Below are 19,166 nucleotides of genomic sequence, written 5' to 3' on the forward strand. Positions count from 1 at the left end.
GCGGGCAGCAATCGGTTGAAAAACATGCATTTAGTTTTACTTGCATTTAAGAGCAGTTGGAGGCCACGGAAGGAGTGTTGTATGGCAATGAAGTTCGTTTGGAGGTAAGTTAACACAGTGTCCAAAGAAGGTCCAGAGGTATACAGAATGGTGTCGTCTGCATAGAGATGGATCTGAGAATCACTAGCAGCAAGAGCGACATCATTGATGAATACAGAAAAGAGAGTCAGCCCGAGAATTGAACCCTGTGGCAACCCCATAGAGACCATCAGAGGTCCGGACAACAGGCCCTCCGATTTGACACACTCTACTCTGTCTGAGAAGTGGTTGGTGAATCAGGCGAAGCAGTCATTTGAGAAACCAAGGCTGTTGAGTCTGCCGATAAGAATGCGGTGATTGACAGAGTCGAAAGCCCTGGCCAAGTTGATGAATAAGGCTGCACAGTATTGTCGATGGCGTATATGATATCGTTTAGGACCTTGAGCTTGGCTGAGGTGCACACATGACCAGTTCGGAAAACAGATTGCATAGCGGAGAAGGTACGGTGGGACCCGAAATGATGGGTGATCTGTTTGTTAACTTGGCTTTCGAAAGACCTTAGAAAGGCAGTGTAGGATAGATTTAGGTCTGTAACAACCTTTGAGTTTTACAACTGATTATGGGGGGCCTGGGGGATAAACGTGAACCTTATTAAGTTATTGCTTTCGTGTTTTTGCAGTAACACTTTTGTAACGGGAATTTCCAGGTGAACAAAAAGGAGGTTAAACCAAAATAAGGTTAATCAAAAAGTTCCTTATAAGGTTCATCAAAATCAATCCGGCTTAATTCAATAATTCAGGGACACACCTCCAGAACAGAAGCAGAGAAAATGTCTAACGGGCCTCTTGGAGACAGTATATTCTAATCTGACATTTGGCATAGGTCCCCAGATCCTCAAAATGTTCTACAGCTGCACCATCGACAGCATCCTGACCGGTTGCATCACCACCTGGTATGGCAACTGCATGGCATCTGACCGTAAGGCACTACAGAAGATAGTATGTACAGCCCAGTGCATCACTGGGGCCAAGTTTCGTCAAAGACTCCCGTCACCCAAGTTATAGACTGTTCTCTCTGCTACTGCACGGCAAGCGGTACCTAGGACCAAAAGGCTACTTAACAGCTTCTACCCACAAGCCATAAGACTGCTGAACAACAAATCAAATAGCCACCCAGACTATTTACATTGACCCCCCCTTTTTTTACACTGCTGCTACTTGCTGTTTATCTAGTTACTTTACAAATTACTTCAACTAACCTGTACCCCACACATTGACTCGGTACCAGCACTCGTTTATAGCCTCATTATTGTTATGTACATTTCTTGTGTTACTTTTTGACTGACTAGATTTTTTTTAAACTTGAGTTTATTTAGTAAATATTATATTAACTCTACTTCTTCAACTGCATTGTAGGTTTAAGGGCTTGTAAGTAAGCATTCCGTGACAAGGTCTACACATTTTATTTTATTTGATATATAAACCCTTCTCATAAAACATTATCAAGGTTTACACGTAAAGGAGCGTATATGTCGCTTATACTGGTATTGAATTTAAAGTTTTATTAAATCCAATTATTTTAAAATGTAGGCCGAAAGCGCCAGAGAACAATTAGAATGGCCATATAGGCTAAAACTTTTTCTAAGGAAAAAAAAATAGACGACCTCAAAGGCATCTATTTGGTCATTCTTCTGGAGTAAATTCAAATTCAAACAAATCACAGCTTAGGGACTTGCAAATTAATAAAGACTACTAGGCAAGTACTACATAATGACTATGGTTGGGGCATTTTATTGAATAGTTTGCTAGTGCAGTTGCCTAGTAGGCTATGATTTCCTCGTTGTGGACTTTTATTATAGAGGAAGCCACAGGTCCACTAACTGTCATGTTACTGCCATGAAGTGTAGTACACAAAGTTCATTCACTCTCGGGAGCCTAGACAACTGATGGTCACAGCCACACAGCATAGGATGTTGGAGAAAATTACATTACCTTGTCTTTTAGCTTGAAACTATACTGATTTTGGCACAAAAAAAATAGTATTTTTTAAATTGCTTTTTTAATACGATCGGTGCGTAAACGGATATGTATTTGTCACTACAGTACGGCATCTGACAGCCGCATTATGCTCGACTCATCTCTCAACTTTAGGCTGCGGAAGAAAGGCTGGACCGTGGTTGTAGTTTTAGGTGTTATTAATCTCTTAGTGGTTTTATTTAATTTAATTGGTTACTCGAATGGGTTGTCAGCAAACAAACAAAGAAAGACACAGACGCGAATTGAAACAGCTTTTATTACCGTGACACTTCCACCGCAAGATAATGGACAACACGACCTTAATAACAGCGTTGTAATATTGCGAACTCCGAAGTTTAAGGATATACATTTACCCAATGCAGCTACTACAACTACTACAACAACTACTAACACTACTTCTACTACAACTTTGTGGAATAAGTTTGAAAAATGTCCTGATCCGTCTCCTCATCTGGGTAAGTAGGCTATGATTTGATCAATTCATTTAAATTCAAGGGCTGGTATTTAATCAAAAATGCACAGCAGAAACATTACATTATATTGTATTATACATGTAATTGTTATAAACACGTACGAGGACTCTTTATAACACATTAGCAGGCTATTTCCATGCTGATGCTCCAATTCTTCTGTCATGCACATATGGACTGTATTTGTCCCCCTAATCAAGCATGGAACCTGAATCCAGATAGTTTGGCCTCCCAAGAAAATACATTAAAACTTTATATATTTAATCGAACTGTTTGGCCAAAAATAACAAGCAAATGAAATATATATAATTATCAGCCCTAACATTCGTGGGATCATTCTCTGGGATCTTCTCCAAACATATACCAAACATTAGGAACACCTTCCTAATATTGAGTTTCACCCCCTTCGTCCCCTATGCCCTCAGAACAGCTTCAATTCGTCAGGGAATTGACTCTACAAGGTGTCTGACTCCAATGCTTCCCACAGTTTTGGGGAGTTTTGTCAAGTTGGCTGGATGTCCTCTGGGTGGTGGATGATTCTTCATACACACAGGAAACCGTTGAGCATGAAAATCCCAGCAGTGTTGCAGTTCTTGCGCCTGTGACACCTACTACCATACCCTGTTCGACACAAAAAAATGTTGTCATGTCCATTCACCCTCTGAATGGCACACATACACAATTCATATCTCAATTGTCTCAAGGCTTTAATTAAATTGTCTCCTCCCCTTCACATCAATAAGGGATCATAGCTTTCACCTGGATTCACCTTTTCAGTCTATGTCATGGAAAGAGCAGGTGTTCTTAATGATTTGTATACTGGCACAGTCACATCAAACATTGTATTATGTAGTTATACATATATTATGTAGTTGTGTATCTCATTAGGCCTATGTTTCCTGGCTTTAAATGAAAGTTAATACGAGGAAAGATCTCTCAACTTATTTCATGTTAAGCCGAGCTGCATTGTGAAGTTTGCTCTCTGTTGCTGAAAATAACTATATGTTCTGTGTTCAGCTCAATCACGGCTCGGGGCAAATACTTTCAGCAGCATAGACCATACTTTTTTGGGGGGGGACGAGATAACACATATTTCCTCTTAACCTCTGAACTGCCTGTTGCAAAGAAACAAGCATGAGATATACGTTAATATAATAATATAAATAATAAGTCAGCACCATTTCCTTTGGATCTGTGCGTCAAATCAAATTTTATTGGTCACGTACACATGGCTAGCAGATGTTATTTCAGAGGGGTTGGGTGAAATGCGGAAGACACATTTCAGTTGAAGGCATTCAGTTGTACAACTGACTAGGTATCCCCCTTTCCCTTTATTGCGAGTGTTACGAAATGCTTGTGTGTAAGCGAAATGCTTGTGACATCAATAAGGGATGCGTGCATGCGCGTGCGTGTGTGTGTGTGTGCGTGCATGCGTGCACGTGTGTTTGTGTGTGTGCTCTATTTTTCTACATGAGGTCAAAGGCTGAAAACTTTGAACAAAGAGAGAGCGAGATAGAGCAGGGAGTGATGGAGGTGTGAAGGCAGAAAGTGAAAAGGAAGTGAATGTGGTTGAGGAACAGGAAGAGGTGTGTGAGAGTTTATGAGAGATCAAGAGATCTGTTTCTCCTGACCTGCAGTGGGGCCTCTCAGGGTGGAGTTCTCTATGCCTGTCAGCTTGGACACAGTGAGGAAGGAGAACCCAGGCCTGCAGGAAGGAGGTCGCTACAAACCACAAGACTGTGCCGCCCTCCAAAAGGTTGCTCTAATCATCCCCTTCCGCCATCGCGACGATCACCTCAAGTTCTGGCTCTACTACCTCCATCCCATCCTTCAGCGCCAACAGCTGGACTACGGCGTCTATGTCATCAATCAGGTAAAGCCAGAGAAACCAGTCTAATCTCTGTGCATGACAGGTTTCATCTATTCACTGAATTCACCTTTCAGAGTCTGACTGAACAAAGAAAGCAGCTCGGTTGTCATGCATTTGTTTATTCATGCCTGAAGGTTTCCACACAAGTAACCTCCCACCCGTCATTGTAGATACCAGGAAGAACGTTAACGTGTGTCGCAACATCCCCCCCCCCTCTTCACAGTGACAAATCATACCTCAGGGTCTTTAAACCGAGGCTAAATCTCAATAAGCCTATCCTTGATTCCTTGTGTCCTCTCCAGCCGTCCTTCACCCTCGCTTCCTACAGAAAATGTAAGAGGGATGAAAGAAGAGGAAACGTAAATGTACGGAACTACGAAATTATAGATTTGTAAGAAGTGCGACGTTTGTGAGAAACTAAGAGCTCTGAGAGAGACACTGAGAGAGACACTGAAACAGGAGATAGACAGGCATCCAGCCCCAGCCCCCCAGCTTTCCAGCCCCAGCGCCCCGACTCCACACAAGCCCAGGCCTGTACTTTAAACACAGACATGGTTCAGCTGTGAGTTGAAGTTTATACTCACTATCTATAAACCACCAGGTGTCTCTCACAGATAATCAGAGGGCACAGCAAAGTCACCGTGATGAACAAATGGAAGCCTTCGGTTTGCAAAACGGTTTGCAACATGGAGTGTCTCTTTCAAATAACCGTGATGTCATCAAGTATGAGTTTATTCTAATGTATTGTTTTAAAGGACAACATATCTTACATGTTATAAGAGGAACTAAATATGTTTGACACTGATTGTGTGGTATCTCAGGTCCATGTATTTCTGTTGGACGGTTTCTCCCGTGGGCAAACGTTTGTAAGTTTAAGTCAACAGATTTAGTCATTGTGAAAGGATTTCAGACACAGATGCATCTTGCTGTCTTTGTAGACCGACTAGAAACCAGATATGGCAGTATGAGCGCCCATCCTACACTACTGGAAGAGAAAAGAGTCAATGGCTCGCTATAGAATGGCAAAGCACCCTTATTTTTAGCCATGTAGGATGCTCCTATACAAATGTTCTCACAAGGAAATATTTGGTGTGAGGGATGATTAAAATCATCATCCAACGATTCATCCTCACCAGCTGAAGTTGTTTGACTGCATACCGCTGACAGCTTCTGACTTTCCTTTTATTCTCCCCTCCTTCCTCCTTTGCACCACATCCATCACCTCAATGAACTCTCTGCCCTTTCTTAACTTGTGATGATAAAGAGACAGAGGACTACTTTTTTTTTCTCTCCCATAGATACAAAAAAAAGTTACATTAAAGGGGCAATACACAGTTGAAGCAATAACAAAGCGGCTCCCTGCCTCTGTTTTTTAAATTTATTTTTAAATAGGGCCTGGAGAAATGTAACAACTCTTAAATTCATAGATGGAGCTATTGATGCAAAGACGGATCATCCAAGATATCAACATTATAGTTTTAAGCATATTTTCAGGCTATGCATTTACAATGTTCACAAACATTGGGGTAAAACCAGCTTATATTTTGGGTTCTGATGGGGTATGAAAGTTGAACTAAGCTCAAAGGCATTTATACGTTATATTCTTCAAGAATCAATGCATATCTATCCTTAATTTATACGTTCAAAATTGGATGTAGCAACTGCAGATTGCCCCCTTTAAAGCATGAACATGGTCAGGTATAGTACTTTCCGGGATATAGCAGGCATCTCTAATTATGAAGACCAAACAAAGGCAACTGATTAAAACCTCTTAGGGATAGGGCTGTCTATTGCCCCCGCTGGAGTAATTGCGTGCCCATGGTAAACATAATAATTTTTTGTCAAAAGTTGCTAATATATGCAAATAAAAAATATTATTGAATAGAAAACACTCTAAAGCTTTTAAAACCGTTTAAATTGTGTCTCTGTGTAAAGCAGAACTCTCAAAATATGCATTCTCCCAAACTATCTCTTCTCATCAGAAAACTTATGCCACCTTTGACGTCATCACAGACACCCTCCACAAACAGTTACCGCTCCCAGAACAGTCTCCACGTGTTCAGCGTGATCTCAGCTTTCAATGGGGCTTGTCATTGTGAGAATCGCCCGCTCGCGAGAGTTTGAGCACGCGGTATGCTCCCAGTCAATCAAAAACAGCTGTCACTTTTCTGTGCTCATTGGTAAAGTGCTCTCTTTCTTCCAAGATCGATTGAACGGTGCTTGTGTTTCTGTTTGTTCTCAAAATTGCTGTACACCTTTATAACATGTTAAAGCTTGATTATGAAGTTAGTTTGACAAGTTAACTAGACATATAATATATAATTTCAACGTTTTGGTGCGCAACTACATCAATTTTGCGTAAATTTCGACCGAAATGTGGGTATTTTGAGAACTGAAAGACGTAGACTTGAAAACTAAATGCTGGTTTGGTAAGTATAATCCCTTCCAGGTCGTTTGATGGAAGAACTGTTATGCAGGTGAATGAGGACCCAAAAGCGACTTGGCGAAAACAGAGTTTTTAATCCAGTAAAGATACTTTACAAAACAAAAGGCATAATACTACTCGTAAAGACGAGAACAGACTGGAGACTTGATCAAGAACTGCAGGTTGCCTCGGGAAGGCACTTGAACCTAGCAGACTCAGACACCTGCTCACCACGCAGCATCTGAGGGAAACACGACACGACAGGGCAATACATAGACACAGCACGGTGAATTATAGACAAGGATCCGACAGGGCAGGAACGGAAAACAAGGAGAGAAATAGGGACTCTAATCAGGGAAAAGGATCGGGAACAGGTGTGGGAAGACTAAATGATTGATTAGGGGAATAGGAACAGCTGGGAGCAGGAACGGAACGATAGAGAGAAGAGAGAGCGAGAGAGTGAGAGAGGGAGGGGGAGAGAGAGGGATAGAAAGAGGGAAAGAACCTAATAAGACCAGCAGAGGGAAACGAATAGAAGGGGAAGCACAGGGACAAGACATGATAATCAATGACAAAACATGACAGTACCCCCCACTCACCGAGCGCCTCCTGGCGCACTCGAGGAGGAACCCTGGCGGCAACGGAGGAAATCATCAATAAGCGAACGGTCCAGCACGTCCCGAGACGGAACCCAACTCCTCTCCTCAGGACCGTAACCCTCCCAATCCACTAAGTATTGGTGACCCAGTCCCCGAGAACGCATGTCCATGATCTTACGTACCTTGTAAATAGGTGCGCTCTCGACAAGGACGGGAGGGGGGAGGGAAGACGAACGGGGTGCGAAGAAAGGGCTTGACACAGGAGACATGGAAGACAGGATGGACGCGACGAAGATGTCGCGGAAGAAGCAGTCGCACAGCGACAGGATTGACGACCTGGGAGACACGGAACGGACCAATGAACCGCGGAGTCAACTTACGAGAAGCTGTCGTAAGAGGAAGGTTGCGAGTGGAAAGCCACACTCTCTGGCCGCAACAATACCTTGGACTCTTAATCCTGCGTTTATTGGCGGCTCTCACAGTCTGTGCCCTGTAACGGCAAAGTGCAGACCTCACCCTCCTCCAGGTGCGCTCACAACGTTGGACAAACGCTTGAGCGGAGGGAACGCTGGACTCGGCAAGCTGGGATGAGAACAGAGGAGGCTGGTAACCCAGACTACTCTGAAACGGAGATAACCCGGTAGCAGACGAAGGAAGCGAGTTGTGAGCGTATTCTGCCCAGGGGAGCTGTTCTGCCCAAGACGCAGGGTTTCTGAAAGAAAGGCTGCGTAGTATGCGACCAATCGTCTGATTGGCCCTCTCTGCTTGACCGTTAGACTGGGGATGAAACCCGGAAGAGAGACTGACGGACGCACCAATCAAACGACAGAACTCCCTCCAAAACTGTGACGTGAATTGCGGGCCTCTGTCTGAAACGGCGTCTAACGGGAGGCCATGAATTCTGAACACATTCTCGATGATGATTTGTGCCGTCTCCTTAGCGGAAGGAAGTTTAGCGAGGGGAATGAAATGTGCCGCCTTAGAGAACCTATCGACAACCGTAAGAATCACAGTCTTCCCCGCAGACAAAGGCAGACCGGTAATGAAGTCTAGGGCGATGTGAGACCATGGTCGAGAAGGAATGGGGAGCGGTCTGAGACCGCAGGAGGAGAGTTACCCGACTTAGTCTGCGCGCAGTCCGAACAAGCAGCCACGAAACGGCGCGTGTCACGCTCCTGAGTCGGCCACCAAAAGCGCTGGCGAATAGACGCAAGAGTGCCTCGAACACCGGGATGACCAGCTAACTTGGCAGAGTGAGCCCACTGAAGAACAGCCAGACGAGTGGAAACAGGAACGAAAAGGAGGTTACTAGGACAAGCGCGGCGACGCAGTGTGCGTGAGTGCTTGCTTAACCTGTCTTTCAATTCCCCAGACTGTTAACCCGACAACACGCCCATAAGGAAGAATCCCCTCGGGATCAGTAGAAGCCACAGAAGAACTAAACAGACGGGATAAGGCATCAGGCTTGGTGTTTTTGCTACCCGGACGGTAAGAAATCACAAACTCGAAACGAGCGAAAAACAACGCCCAACGAGCTTGACGGGCATTAAGTCATTTGGCAGAACGGATGTACTCAAGGTTCTTATGGTCTGTCCAAACGACAAAAGGAACGGTCGCCCCCTCCAACCACTGTCGCCATTCGCCTAGGGCTAAGCGGATGGCGAGCAGTTCACGGTTACCCACATCATAGTTGCGCTCAGATGGCGACAGGCGATGAGAAAAATAAGCGCAAGGATGAACCTTATCGTCAGACTGGAAGCGCTGGGATAGAATGGCTCCCACGCCTACCTCTGAAGCGTCAACCTCGACAATGAATTGTCTAGTGACGTCAGGAGTAACGAGGATAGGAGCGGACGTAAAACGTTCTTTTAGAAGATCAAAAGCTCCTGGGCGGAACCGGACCACTTAAAACACGTCTTGACAGAAGTAAGAGCTGTGAGAGGGGCAGCAACTTGACCGAAATTACGAATGAAACGCCGATAGAAATTAGCGAAACCTAAAAAGCGCTGCAACTCGACACGTGACCTTGGAACGGGCCAATCACTGACAGCTTGGACTTTAGCGGAATCCATCTGAATGCCTTCAGCGGAAATAACGGAACCGAGAAAAGTAACGGAGGAGACATGAAAAGAGCACTTCTCAGCCTTTACGTAGAGACAATTCTCTAAAAGGCGCTGTAGAACACGTCGAACGTGCTGAACATGAATCTCGAGTGACGGTGAAAAAATCAGGATATCGTCAAGATAGACAAAAACAAAGATGTTCAGCATGTCTCTCAGAACATCATTAACTAATGCCTGAAAAACAGCTGGCGCATTGGCGAGACCAAACGGCAGAACCCGGTACTCAAAATGCCCTAACGGAGTGTTAAACGCCGTTTTCCACTCGTCCCCCTCTCTGATGCGCACGAGATGGTAAGCGTTACGAAGGTCCAACTTAGTAAAGCACCTGGCTCCCTGCAGAATCTCGAAGGCTGATGACATAAGGGGAAGCGGATAACGATTCTTAACCGTTATGTCATTCAGCCCTCGATAATCCACGCAGGGGCGCAGAGTACCGTCCTTCTTCTTAACAAAAAGAACCCCGCCCCGGCCGGAGAGGAAGAAGGCACTATGGTACCGGCGTCAAGAGACACAGATAAATAATCCTCGAGAGCCTTACGTTCGGGAGCCGACAGAGAGTATAGTCTACCCCGAGGAGGAGTGGTCCCCGGAAGGAGATCAATACTACAATCATACGACCGGTGAGGAGGAAGGGAGTTGGCTCGGGACCGACTGAAGACCGTGCGCAGATCATGATATTCCTCCGGCACTCCTGTCAAATCGCCAGGTTCCTCCTGAGAAGTGGGGACAGAAGAAATGGGAGGGATGGCAGACATTAAACACTTCACATGACAAGAAACGTTCCAGGATAGGATAGAATTACTAGACCAATTAATAGAAGGATTATGACATACTAGCCAGGGATGACCCAAAACAACAGGTGTAAAAGGTGAACGAAAAATCAAAAAAGAAATAGTCTCACTGTGGTTACCAGATACTGTGAGAGTTAAAGGTAGTGTCTCAAATCTGATACTGGGAAGATGACTACCATCTAAGGCAAACATGGGCGTAGGCTTGTCTAACTGTCTGAAAGGAATGTCATGTTTCCGAGCCCATGCTTCGTCCATGAAACAACCCTCAGCCCCAGAGTCAATCAAGGCACTGCATGTAGCACCCGAACCGGTCCAGCGTAGATGGACCGACATAGTAGTACAGGATCTAGATGAAGAGACCTGAGTAGTAGCGCTCACCAGTAGCCCTCCGCTTACTGATGAGCTCTGGCCTTTTACTGGACATGAATTGACAAAATGTCCATCAAATCCGCAATAGAGGCACAGGCGGTTGGTGATCCTCCGTTCCCTCTCCTTGGTCGAGATGCGAATACCTCCCAGCTGCATGGGCTCAGTCTCTGAGCCAGAGGAGGGAGATGGTTGCGATGCGGAGCAGGGAAACACCGTTGACGCGAGCTCTCTTCCACGAGCTTGGTGACGAAGATCTACCCGTCGTTCTATGCGGATGGCGAGAGCAATCAAAGAGTCCACACTGGAAGGAACCTCCCGAGAGAGAATCTCATCTTTGACCACTGCGTGGAGTCCCTCCAGAAAACGAGCGAGCAGCGCCGGCTCGTTCCAGTCACTAGAGGCAGCAAGAGTGCGAAACTCTATAGAGTAATCCGTTATGGATCGATCACCTTGGAATAGGGAAGCCAGGGCCCTAGAAGCCTCCCCACCAAAAACTGAACGGTCAAAAACCCGAATCATCTCCTCTTTAAAGTTCTGGTAATTGTTAGAACAATCAGCCCTTGCCTCCCAGATAGCTGTGCCCCACTCTCGAGCCCGGCCAGTAAGGAGTGAAATGACGTAAGCAACCCGAGCTCTCTCGCTAGAGTATGTGTTGGGTTGGAGAGAGAACACAATATCACACTGGGTGAGAAAGGAGCGGCACTCCGTGGGCTGCCCGGAGTAGCAAGGTGGGTTATTAACCCTAGGTTCCGGAGGCTCGGCAGGCCAGGAAGTAACAGGTGGCACGAGACGAAAACTCTGGAACTGTCCAGAGAGGTCGGAAACCTGAGCGGCCAGGTTCTCCACGGCATGGCGAGCAGCAGACAATTCCTGCTCGTGTCTGCCGAGCATGGCTCCTTGGATCTCGACGGCAGTGTTACGAGCATCTGTAGTCGCTGGGTCCATTCCTTGGTCGGATCCTTCTGTTATGCAGGTGAATGAGGACCCAAAAGCGACTTGGCGAAAACAGAGTTTTTAATCCAGTAAAGATACTTTACAAAACAAAAGGCATAATACTACTCGTAAAGACGAGAACAGACTGGAGACTTGATCAAGAACTGCAGGTTGCCTCGGGAAGGCACTTGAACCTAGCAGACTCAGACACCTGCTCACCACGCAGCATCTGAGGGAAACACGACACGACAGGGCAATACATAGACACAGCACGGTGAATTATAGACAAGGATCCGACAGGGCAGGAACGGAAAACAAGGAGAGAAATAGGGACTCTAATCAGGGAAAAGGATCGGGAACAGGTGTGGGAAGACTAAATGATTGATTAGGGGAATAGGAACAGCTGGGAGCAGGAACGGAACGATAGAGAGAAGAGAGAGCGAGAGAGTGAGAGAGGGAGGGGGAGAGAGAGGGATAGAAAGAGGGAAAGAACCTAATAAGACCAGCAGAGGGAAACGAATAGAAGGGGAAGCACAGGGACAAGACATGATAATCAATGACAAAACATGACAAGAACAACAAAGGTAAGGGAATATTTAATGTATTAATTTTGGGTTTCTGTCGACTCCAAGATAAAGGAGTCATGATGCTACTGTGGGAGCGCCGACTCCATATTATAGTCTAGTGAATGCAAAATGTAACGTTAAAATTAAATGTAACAATGCAATTGCATTTAGAAGAAGTGTATCTTGCTATACATATGTAAAACATGCATATTTAGTCAAAGTTTATGATGTGTATTCCTTGTTAGCTGACGTTATCTGCCGGGGCTATCGTCATTTCTCAGGACATTTGGGTAGCATTTTTTGAACGATGCATCATTGTAAACAGAGATTTATGGATATATATAGCATATTATTGAAAAAAAATGAATGTACTGTGTAACATGTTATATTACTGTCATCTGATGAAGATTTCAAAAGGTTAGTGAAATGATTTTTCTTTTAATCCTGCGTTTGTTGATTGCATATTTTTTCCTACTTGGCTATGCTAATGAGCTATGTCTGCGGTGGTGGTTTGACATAAACATGTGCTATGTTTTCGCTGTAAAACATTTTAGAAATCTGACTTGCTGGCTAGATAAACAACTTGTTTATCTTTCATTTGAGCTATTTTACTTGTTAATGTGTGGAGGTTAAATATTTTTAGGAATATTTCTTGCGTTCCCTGCGCCACATTCCAGCTGGGGGGGTGGGGGCGCGTGTCCAAATGGGAACTGGTGTCTCTAACAGGTTAAAGCACTTGTAGATGAGAGGGCATGCTTATTTAGCACAGCTGTGCGATCACAGGTGCAAGGCGGATCCGTGTGCGGGTAGATCAGCGCAGCCGTGATAAAAAAAAGAAAGAAAGTTGTTTAGCACAACCTCGAGTGAACAATTGCTTTTCTACAACGGGTTACCAATTAGATAAAACACTTGATTTCGTTATGTATTCATAGGTTACTATTTCGTCCCTCAATTAAAATATAGGCCTAGTCCTGACACAAATCTTAGTTGCTAGCCAAACCGGCTGGTCTTTCATTCTATCCGTTAGGTTGCCGGAGCCGTGACCCACTCGTGAAGTATTTTTGTTCCATATCAATGGACGCGACCCAGTCGTTCGGCCTAAATGTTTATGGCAACGCTCTTATCCCTTGCTTGCTAGCTAGCCAACTAAGGCTAACGCTGTCACGTCAAACTGTGTAGCCAGAATAACAGCAAAGTAGCTGTATTTGAGTTTGTTTAAGCTGTTTTCCATTGACATTTATTTGGATGCATCCATAACAATGAGCTAATGATGCACGATTTTCCCTGACATAGAACATTTGCTCTCCTGTCAGGACACTGTTCAGAGGAGCTAGCCAACTACACAGCAACACAGTCACTTCAAACGGAAGCAGGAACGACCGCACACTAGCTGCATTTAATTTAGTTTGATTCATGATTTCGACGGGCTGAGAAAATATGTTTGTCTCGTCCTGACACCATTATCCTCATTGGGACAGTGGAGATAGAATTTCAACAAATGTCAGAGAGACCGACAGACCAAATGTAATGCCTCGATCAGACCGACATCGTCTGCGTTTTGGCACACCAGAAATACATTCACTTCCAATGGAACGCTGCGTTTGCCTTGTATGCATAGACTTGACAATATTAGCAAAAGGTGAATGTTAAACTTTTATTGCACACATATAGAGTAACAATTTTGGATTACATAATGGGGAAGTTTGACTGCAGAATTGATTGCACAGCATTGATGTTATGACACTGTCGGTCTGATTGAGGCGTTAGGCTAGAAGCACGGGAGATAATGTCTGGATCCTTTTTATAGTGGAAGTTAATGAATGACCTGTCTGGGCTGATGGGACAGTGGATGCGCAGTGATTTCTCAGTGATTTCTCGGATGGAACAGAAAGCAAGATGCCAATTTTTGCATTATAGGCTTACCTGTGCTAAACTGGTTATTTAGTATGGCTTAGACCCTGTCTCAACCAATCACAAAGCTTGTTTTGACCAACCTGTTGTAGAATTGTAACTTTAGATTTTTGTTGTTGTTTATATAATCAAATTCAATATTATTTCATTTTTGTGGTGTATTTGAATGACAGAATCACCACTTCGGCCCTAACTGTCAGCTGGTGACTACTACACATTGATAGTGAAGAGTAGCCTACTCCTATGAAGATGCCATTGACAGCGTAGAGGAAAGAACTGTGTCCTTACATGACTTCTACAGGTGCTTCCTGTTCTTGAAACCAAAATAGCAGATAACGTCTCTCTCTCTCTCTCTCTCTCTCTCTCTCTCTCTCTCTCCCTCTCTCTCTGTTTCGCATTCTGACATACTAATAACTACTACTAACTCTGTTTCCACTCTCCTAGCACTGCATGTTTGCAACCAATCACATCTCTGCTAAATTATGGTTGGGTTCTTCCAATGCTCGGTGGCTTTCTTCTTCTCCTTCTGCTTTCTCCTGAGGTAACTAAGAGCGACTGTAGGTATACTCCGCGGTTCTCTAACAAGCTGTTGCTTAGTTTCTGACATTTCTTAAGGGGAAGTCCCTTGGTATTTCTAGTTAGTGTATTACATGATGGTTATGCAAATATTGTTTACTTTCCTCATATGAGATAAGGACAAAACCTGTCTGGGGCTCCTAGGGGCGGTTTCGACAGACACACATGAAGCATAGTCCGAGACTAAATGTATTTTTAGACCAGGACTAGGCTTAATCTGTGTCCAAGAAGCGGGCACCGAGTGACTGTCTTTTAGAAGGTGGTGCGTTGACCTGAAGTAATCTGTAAAAGAAAAAAGTAGTGAGTGCGGACCTTCCTTTTTTTATAGTACTTTGCTTATATGCTAATGGCAATGCGAAGTTAGCTGGGTGTTGGGAAAGAGAACTGGCTGGAATGTAATGTTGCAGCTCAGTAGATCTTCAGGCTGTCAGGAACTTAGAAAACTGGTCTGCTTGCTTTTTAAAAATGTATTTAACTAGGGAAGTCAGTTAAGAACACATTCTTATTTACAACGAAGGCCTAACCCAGCCAAACCATTAACCAGACAATGTTGGGACAATTGCTCACCGCCCAATGGGACTCCCAATCACAGCCAGTTGTGATACAGCCTGGAATCAAACCAGGGTCTGTCGTGACACCTCTAGCACGGAGATGCAGTGCTTTACACCGCTACGTCAGTAAATCTTTAAATAGTTTACCCAACAATGGGAGATCTGTGACAGCTAAGAAGATTAAAAATACTTTCTATGTCTGTGATGTGGTTGATAACTGTAAGTCGCTCTGGATAACTGTAAGTCGCTCTGGATAAGAGCGTCTGCTAAATGACTCAAATGCAAAATGCAAGAGTACATCAACTTGAAATGAATTAGCATATACCAGATGTTTTAAAATACACTTTTTGATGAATTAAACATGTTCTAAGGACAAACTTTATTCAATTATAAGTGAATATTTGGCAATTAATTTAGCTTACCCATGTTTTAAATATTACTGTAATTTCTTCATTAGGATGGAGACAACACATTCAACAGGGCCAAGCTGATGAACATTGGCTATGCTGAGGCCCTGAAAGAGTATGACTACGACTGCTTTGTGTTCAGTGATGTGGACATCATCCCCATGGATGACCGCAACCCCTACAAATGCTTCAGCCAGCCCAGACACCTGTCTGTCTCCATGGACAAGTTTGGCTTCAAGTACGGCACAAAATTCAACCGACAACTTCTTTCTAATGCATCATCATCATTTTCATTAATTGGGACTCTTCCTCAATTCATACAATGAGTACATAGCTAGAAGAGTAGTAAACAAGTATATCTGTTTATGCTTAGCCTACCCTTTTCAGTACTTGGCTCTTTGTATGGGCCAGATGAGAAATATTTTGTCTTTGTCTCATCCATAGGTTGCCCTATAACCAGTACTTTGGCGGTGTCTCAGCGTTAAGTAAGGAGCAGTTCCTGGAAATCAACGGCTTTCCCAACAACTACTGGGGCTGGGGTGGTGAAGATGACGACATTTTCAACAGGCAAGACAGTGCATTCCAATCCAAACAGACTTTTTAAAGCATTACGGATGGGCCTATATTAAAGTCAGACTTGGCAAGGGGACATCATCCCGTTCTAATGTTACCGATGCATTGTCTAATGCTCATGCAAAACACAATCTATTCACCAGGGTGTTAGGGTCAGTCAATTCAGAAACTGAAATGGCAGTTTTTTTTTCAATATTTTTTTTTTTATAAACTGAAAAGCAGAAGCTGTTTTAATTAAAAAGTTGTCACGTTTTTTAAAACTTAAATCACTTCCTGAATTGAATTAGAATTGACCCCAACCCTGAATTCCACAGTATTTCCAACTTGTATGCAAAGTCCATTATAATAATAAACTCTGATTTCCACAGGTTGAGCTCCAGAGGAATGTCCATCTCTCGTCCAGATGGCGAGGTCGGAAAATGCCGGATGATCCGTCACGAGAGAGACAAACTGAACGACCCAAATCCTCAGAGGTAAAGCTTTAGATTAGAACAACCACATTCAACAAGTTCCCCACAATGTAGTACCTTTAAAAAAGAAAATGTAGATATTAAGGGGAAAGATTTTATTTCTTCATGATAGCATCAGCATTGTTACTCAGCCATCACAGCCAAGAAAATATTGGCTATTGTATGGCCCCAGAATTGACATATAAGTGCATCCCTAATATCTTCATAGGAGGATAGTAGACTGATGAGTCGTTTCCTTTGCAGGTTTGACAGAATACAACGCACGAGACTGACGATAAATACAGATGGGATCAGCTCTCTCAAGTACAAAGTCGTCAAAGTGGAAAAGGATGCTCTGTTCACGAAAATCACAGTAGATGTGGGGAAACCTTAGTGAAAGTGGATAAATGTTAGTAGTTATTTTGCACATCATTTATCACAAGGTGGAGGGCAGAGAAAGCACAGCGGAACCATGGAATGCAGTACTGAGAATATTCTGAATTCTCCGGAACGCGTGTATTTATTGTGGAAACAAATGGACAGCACTTGGATGAATGGGATGGCACAACAAGACCTCGTAAATATCAGAGTGGATCAAAATGTTTGATCAACATGTTTGACTTCTAATGGCAGGACAAGGGAAGGGGCGTGGGACGAAGAAGTTATTTTGTATGTCATTTGTAATGAGTTGTCTTTGTGTAATCCTGTAAGGGAGAACTACTTGGTTTAAATGTGTATATAAGTTGTATACATTTGCATATAGTTAATACATATTTTATATATCGTTTCTTTCATTTTCGGCTAAGATATTTGGGATGATTATGGGTTTAATATATTTTTTGCAGAAATGTTTCCCATGTTTGAAACTGTGTGAAAGGTCTTAATCACAATCTAAAAGCAACGATTGGTTTGGTTACTATATGTTTCTAAGAACATCACTTGTCTGCTGTGATTCTGTACGTTCACTACCTGTGACATGATCACTTCCATGCTTCTTTACATTCAATCCCTATTCAGTACCTGTATGAATGATCACTTCCATGCTTCTTTATATTCAAGACATGTTCACTACCTGTTACATGATCACTTCCGTGCTTCTTTACATTCCAACCCTATTCAGTACCTGTATGAATGATCACTTCCATGCTTCTTTACATTCAAGACATGTTCACTACCTGTTACATGATCACTTCCATGCTTCTTTACATTCCAACCCTATTCAGTACCTGTATGAATGATCACTTCCATGCTTCCTTACATTCAAGACCTGTTCCCTACCTGTGACATGATCACTTGCATGCTTGTTTTACCTTTTAATTATTCAAAATCTATTTTTATTGAATACATTTAACTTTAATTATCCTGTTGGGCTATTGAATATAATTTATTATAGTTCAAATGATTGGAATATGTGTTTAATTGAATTGATTTCATTTCAAGTCTTCAATTGGGGACTCCAAAAAGTGACTACAGACCGAGCTCTGGATTTCCATCCTGTTACAAGGAAACCAGTAATGGATTCATTTGTGGTTAGTCAAATAATTAACAAGAAACACTAGTGAATCAGTCTAAGGAAATCCCAGACTTCGGGCAACATTGTTCACATTGTGGGAGGCAACCCGTGTGCCTAGGGAGACTAGAGTATTATTCATTAGAAGTTAATCATTTCCTTTTCCCCCGTCACCTCACAACTTGGAACTTTATAACTGGACAATAGTCCAGGTGTGATAAAGGTAGGTCTTGTAAGACTTGTTAAGTTGATTGTGATGTCAAGAAAGCAGAGCAGTGCGTTATCACAGATAGACCTCTCACCGAGGTAAAGACAGTTTCAGGTTGGATATTCGACGGATATTCGCCTGTAGTTTTCCTTACGTCCACCAACAGCCATTACTGACAAATCTAATTTTTCACATTTCAATAGCTCTTTAACCATTCCTCCTAAAACGTTCAAAACGGGTCGTAGCTAACCCGATGGCACAGACACACGTTGCACACACTTTTTTGTTGTTGATTTGCATCTCGCACTATTTTAAATGATTTATTTACATTTTTGAATTTCAATAGCTCATTGGTCATAGGACCTACTGACTTCAAACAAGGTTCTGAATGTCCACTGACCACCCTTCTATATTGCACAACCTTTCATTTGTCCATTTTCATCTCACAAGATTTTACATGAATTTTTCCTAATGTAAAATGTCAACAGCTCCTTTGTCATGTGACCTATTGACTTCAGGCAAGGTTCAGAATGTCCACTCAGTGGGCCTACACATTGCACAACCTTTAGTTTGTCCATTTTCATCAAACATGTTTTTACATTCATTTTTCACAATTTAAAATGTCAACAGCTCCTTGGTCATGTGACCTACTGACTTCAAACAAGGTGCGGAATGACCACTGACTACCCTTCTATATTGCATACTCTTGTTTTGATACTGTAAAATCACATGGTGTAACGTACATATTTCATAGTTTTAC

General features: G+C 43.2%; 1 protein-coding gene across 2 annotated transcripts; it reads left to right on the top strand.

Annotated features, from left to right (window-relative positions):
• The first annotated feature begins 1,932 nt into the window (after positions 1-1,932).
• Positions 1,933-18,050, top strand: LOC124019097 (beta-1,4-galactosyltransferase 1-like). Of its 2 annotated transcripts, XM_046334461.1 has the most exons (6): positions 1,933-2,530; positions 4,183-4,418; positions 15,717-15,904; positions 16,111-16,233; positions 16,608-16,712; positions 16,953-18,050. In XM_046334461.1, the coding sequence occupies exons 1-6, from the start codon at positions 2,164-2,166 to the stop codon at positions 17,080-17,082; spliced, it is 1,149 nt and encodes a 382-aa protein (XP_046190417.1). In that variant the 5' UTR covers positions 1,933-2,163; the 3' UTR covers positions 17,083-18,050. The 2 variants fall into 2 exon arrangements, with proteins under 2 accessions (XP_046190417.1, XP_046190419.1); XM_046334463.1 differs by lacking the exons at positions 1,933-2,530; positions 4,183-4,418 and adding an exon at positions 12,796-14,673.
• Positions 18,051-19,166: the final 1,116 nt, after the last annotated feature.

This window comes from Oncorhynchus gorbuscha, unplaced genomic scaffold, assembly GCF_021184085.1.
Source record: "Oncorhynchus gorbuscha isolate QuinsamMale2020 ecotype Even-year unplaced genomic scaffold, OgorEven_v1.0 Un_scaffold_7:::fragment_2:::debris, whole genome shotgun sequence".
In the NCBI taxonomy this organism is placed as follows: domain Eukaryota; kingdom Metazoa; phylum Chordata; class Actinopteri; order Salmoniformes; family Salmonidae; genus Oncorhynchus; species Oncorhynchus gorbuscha.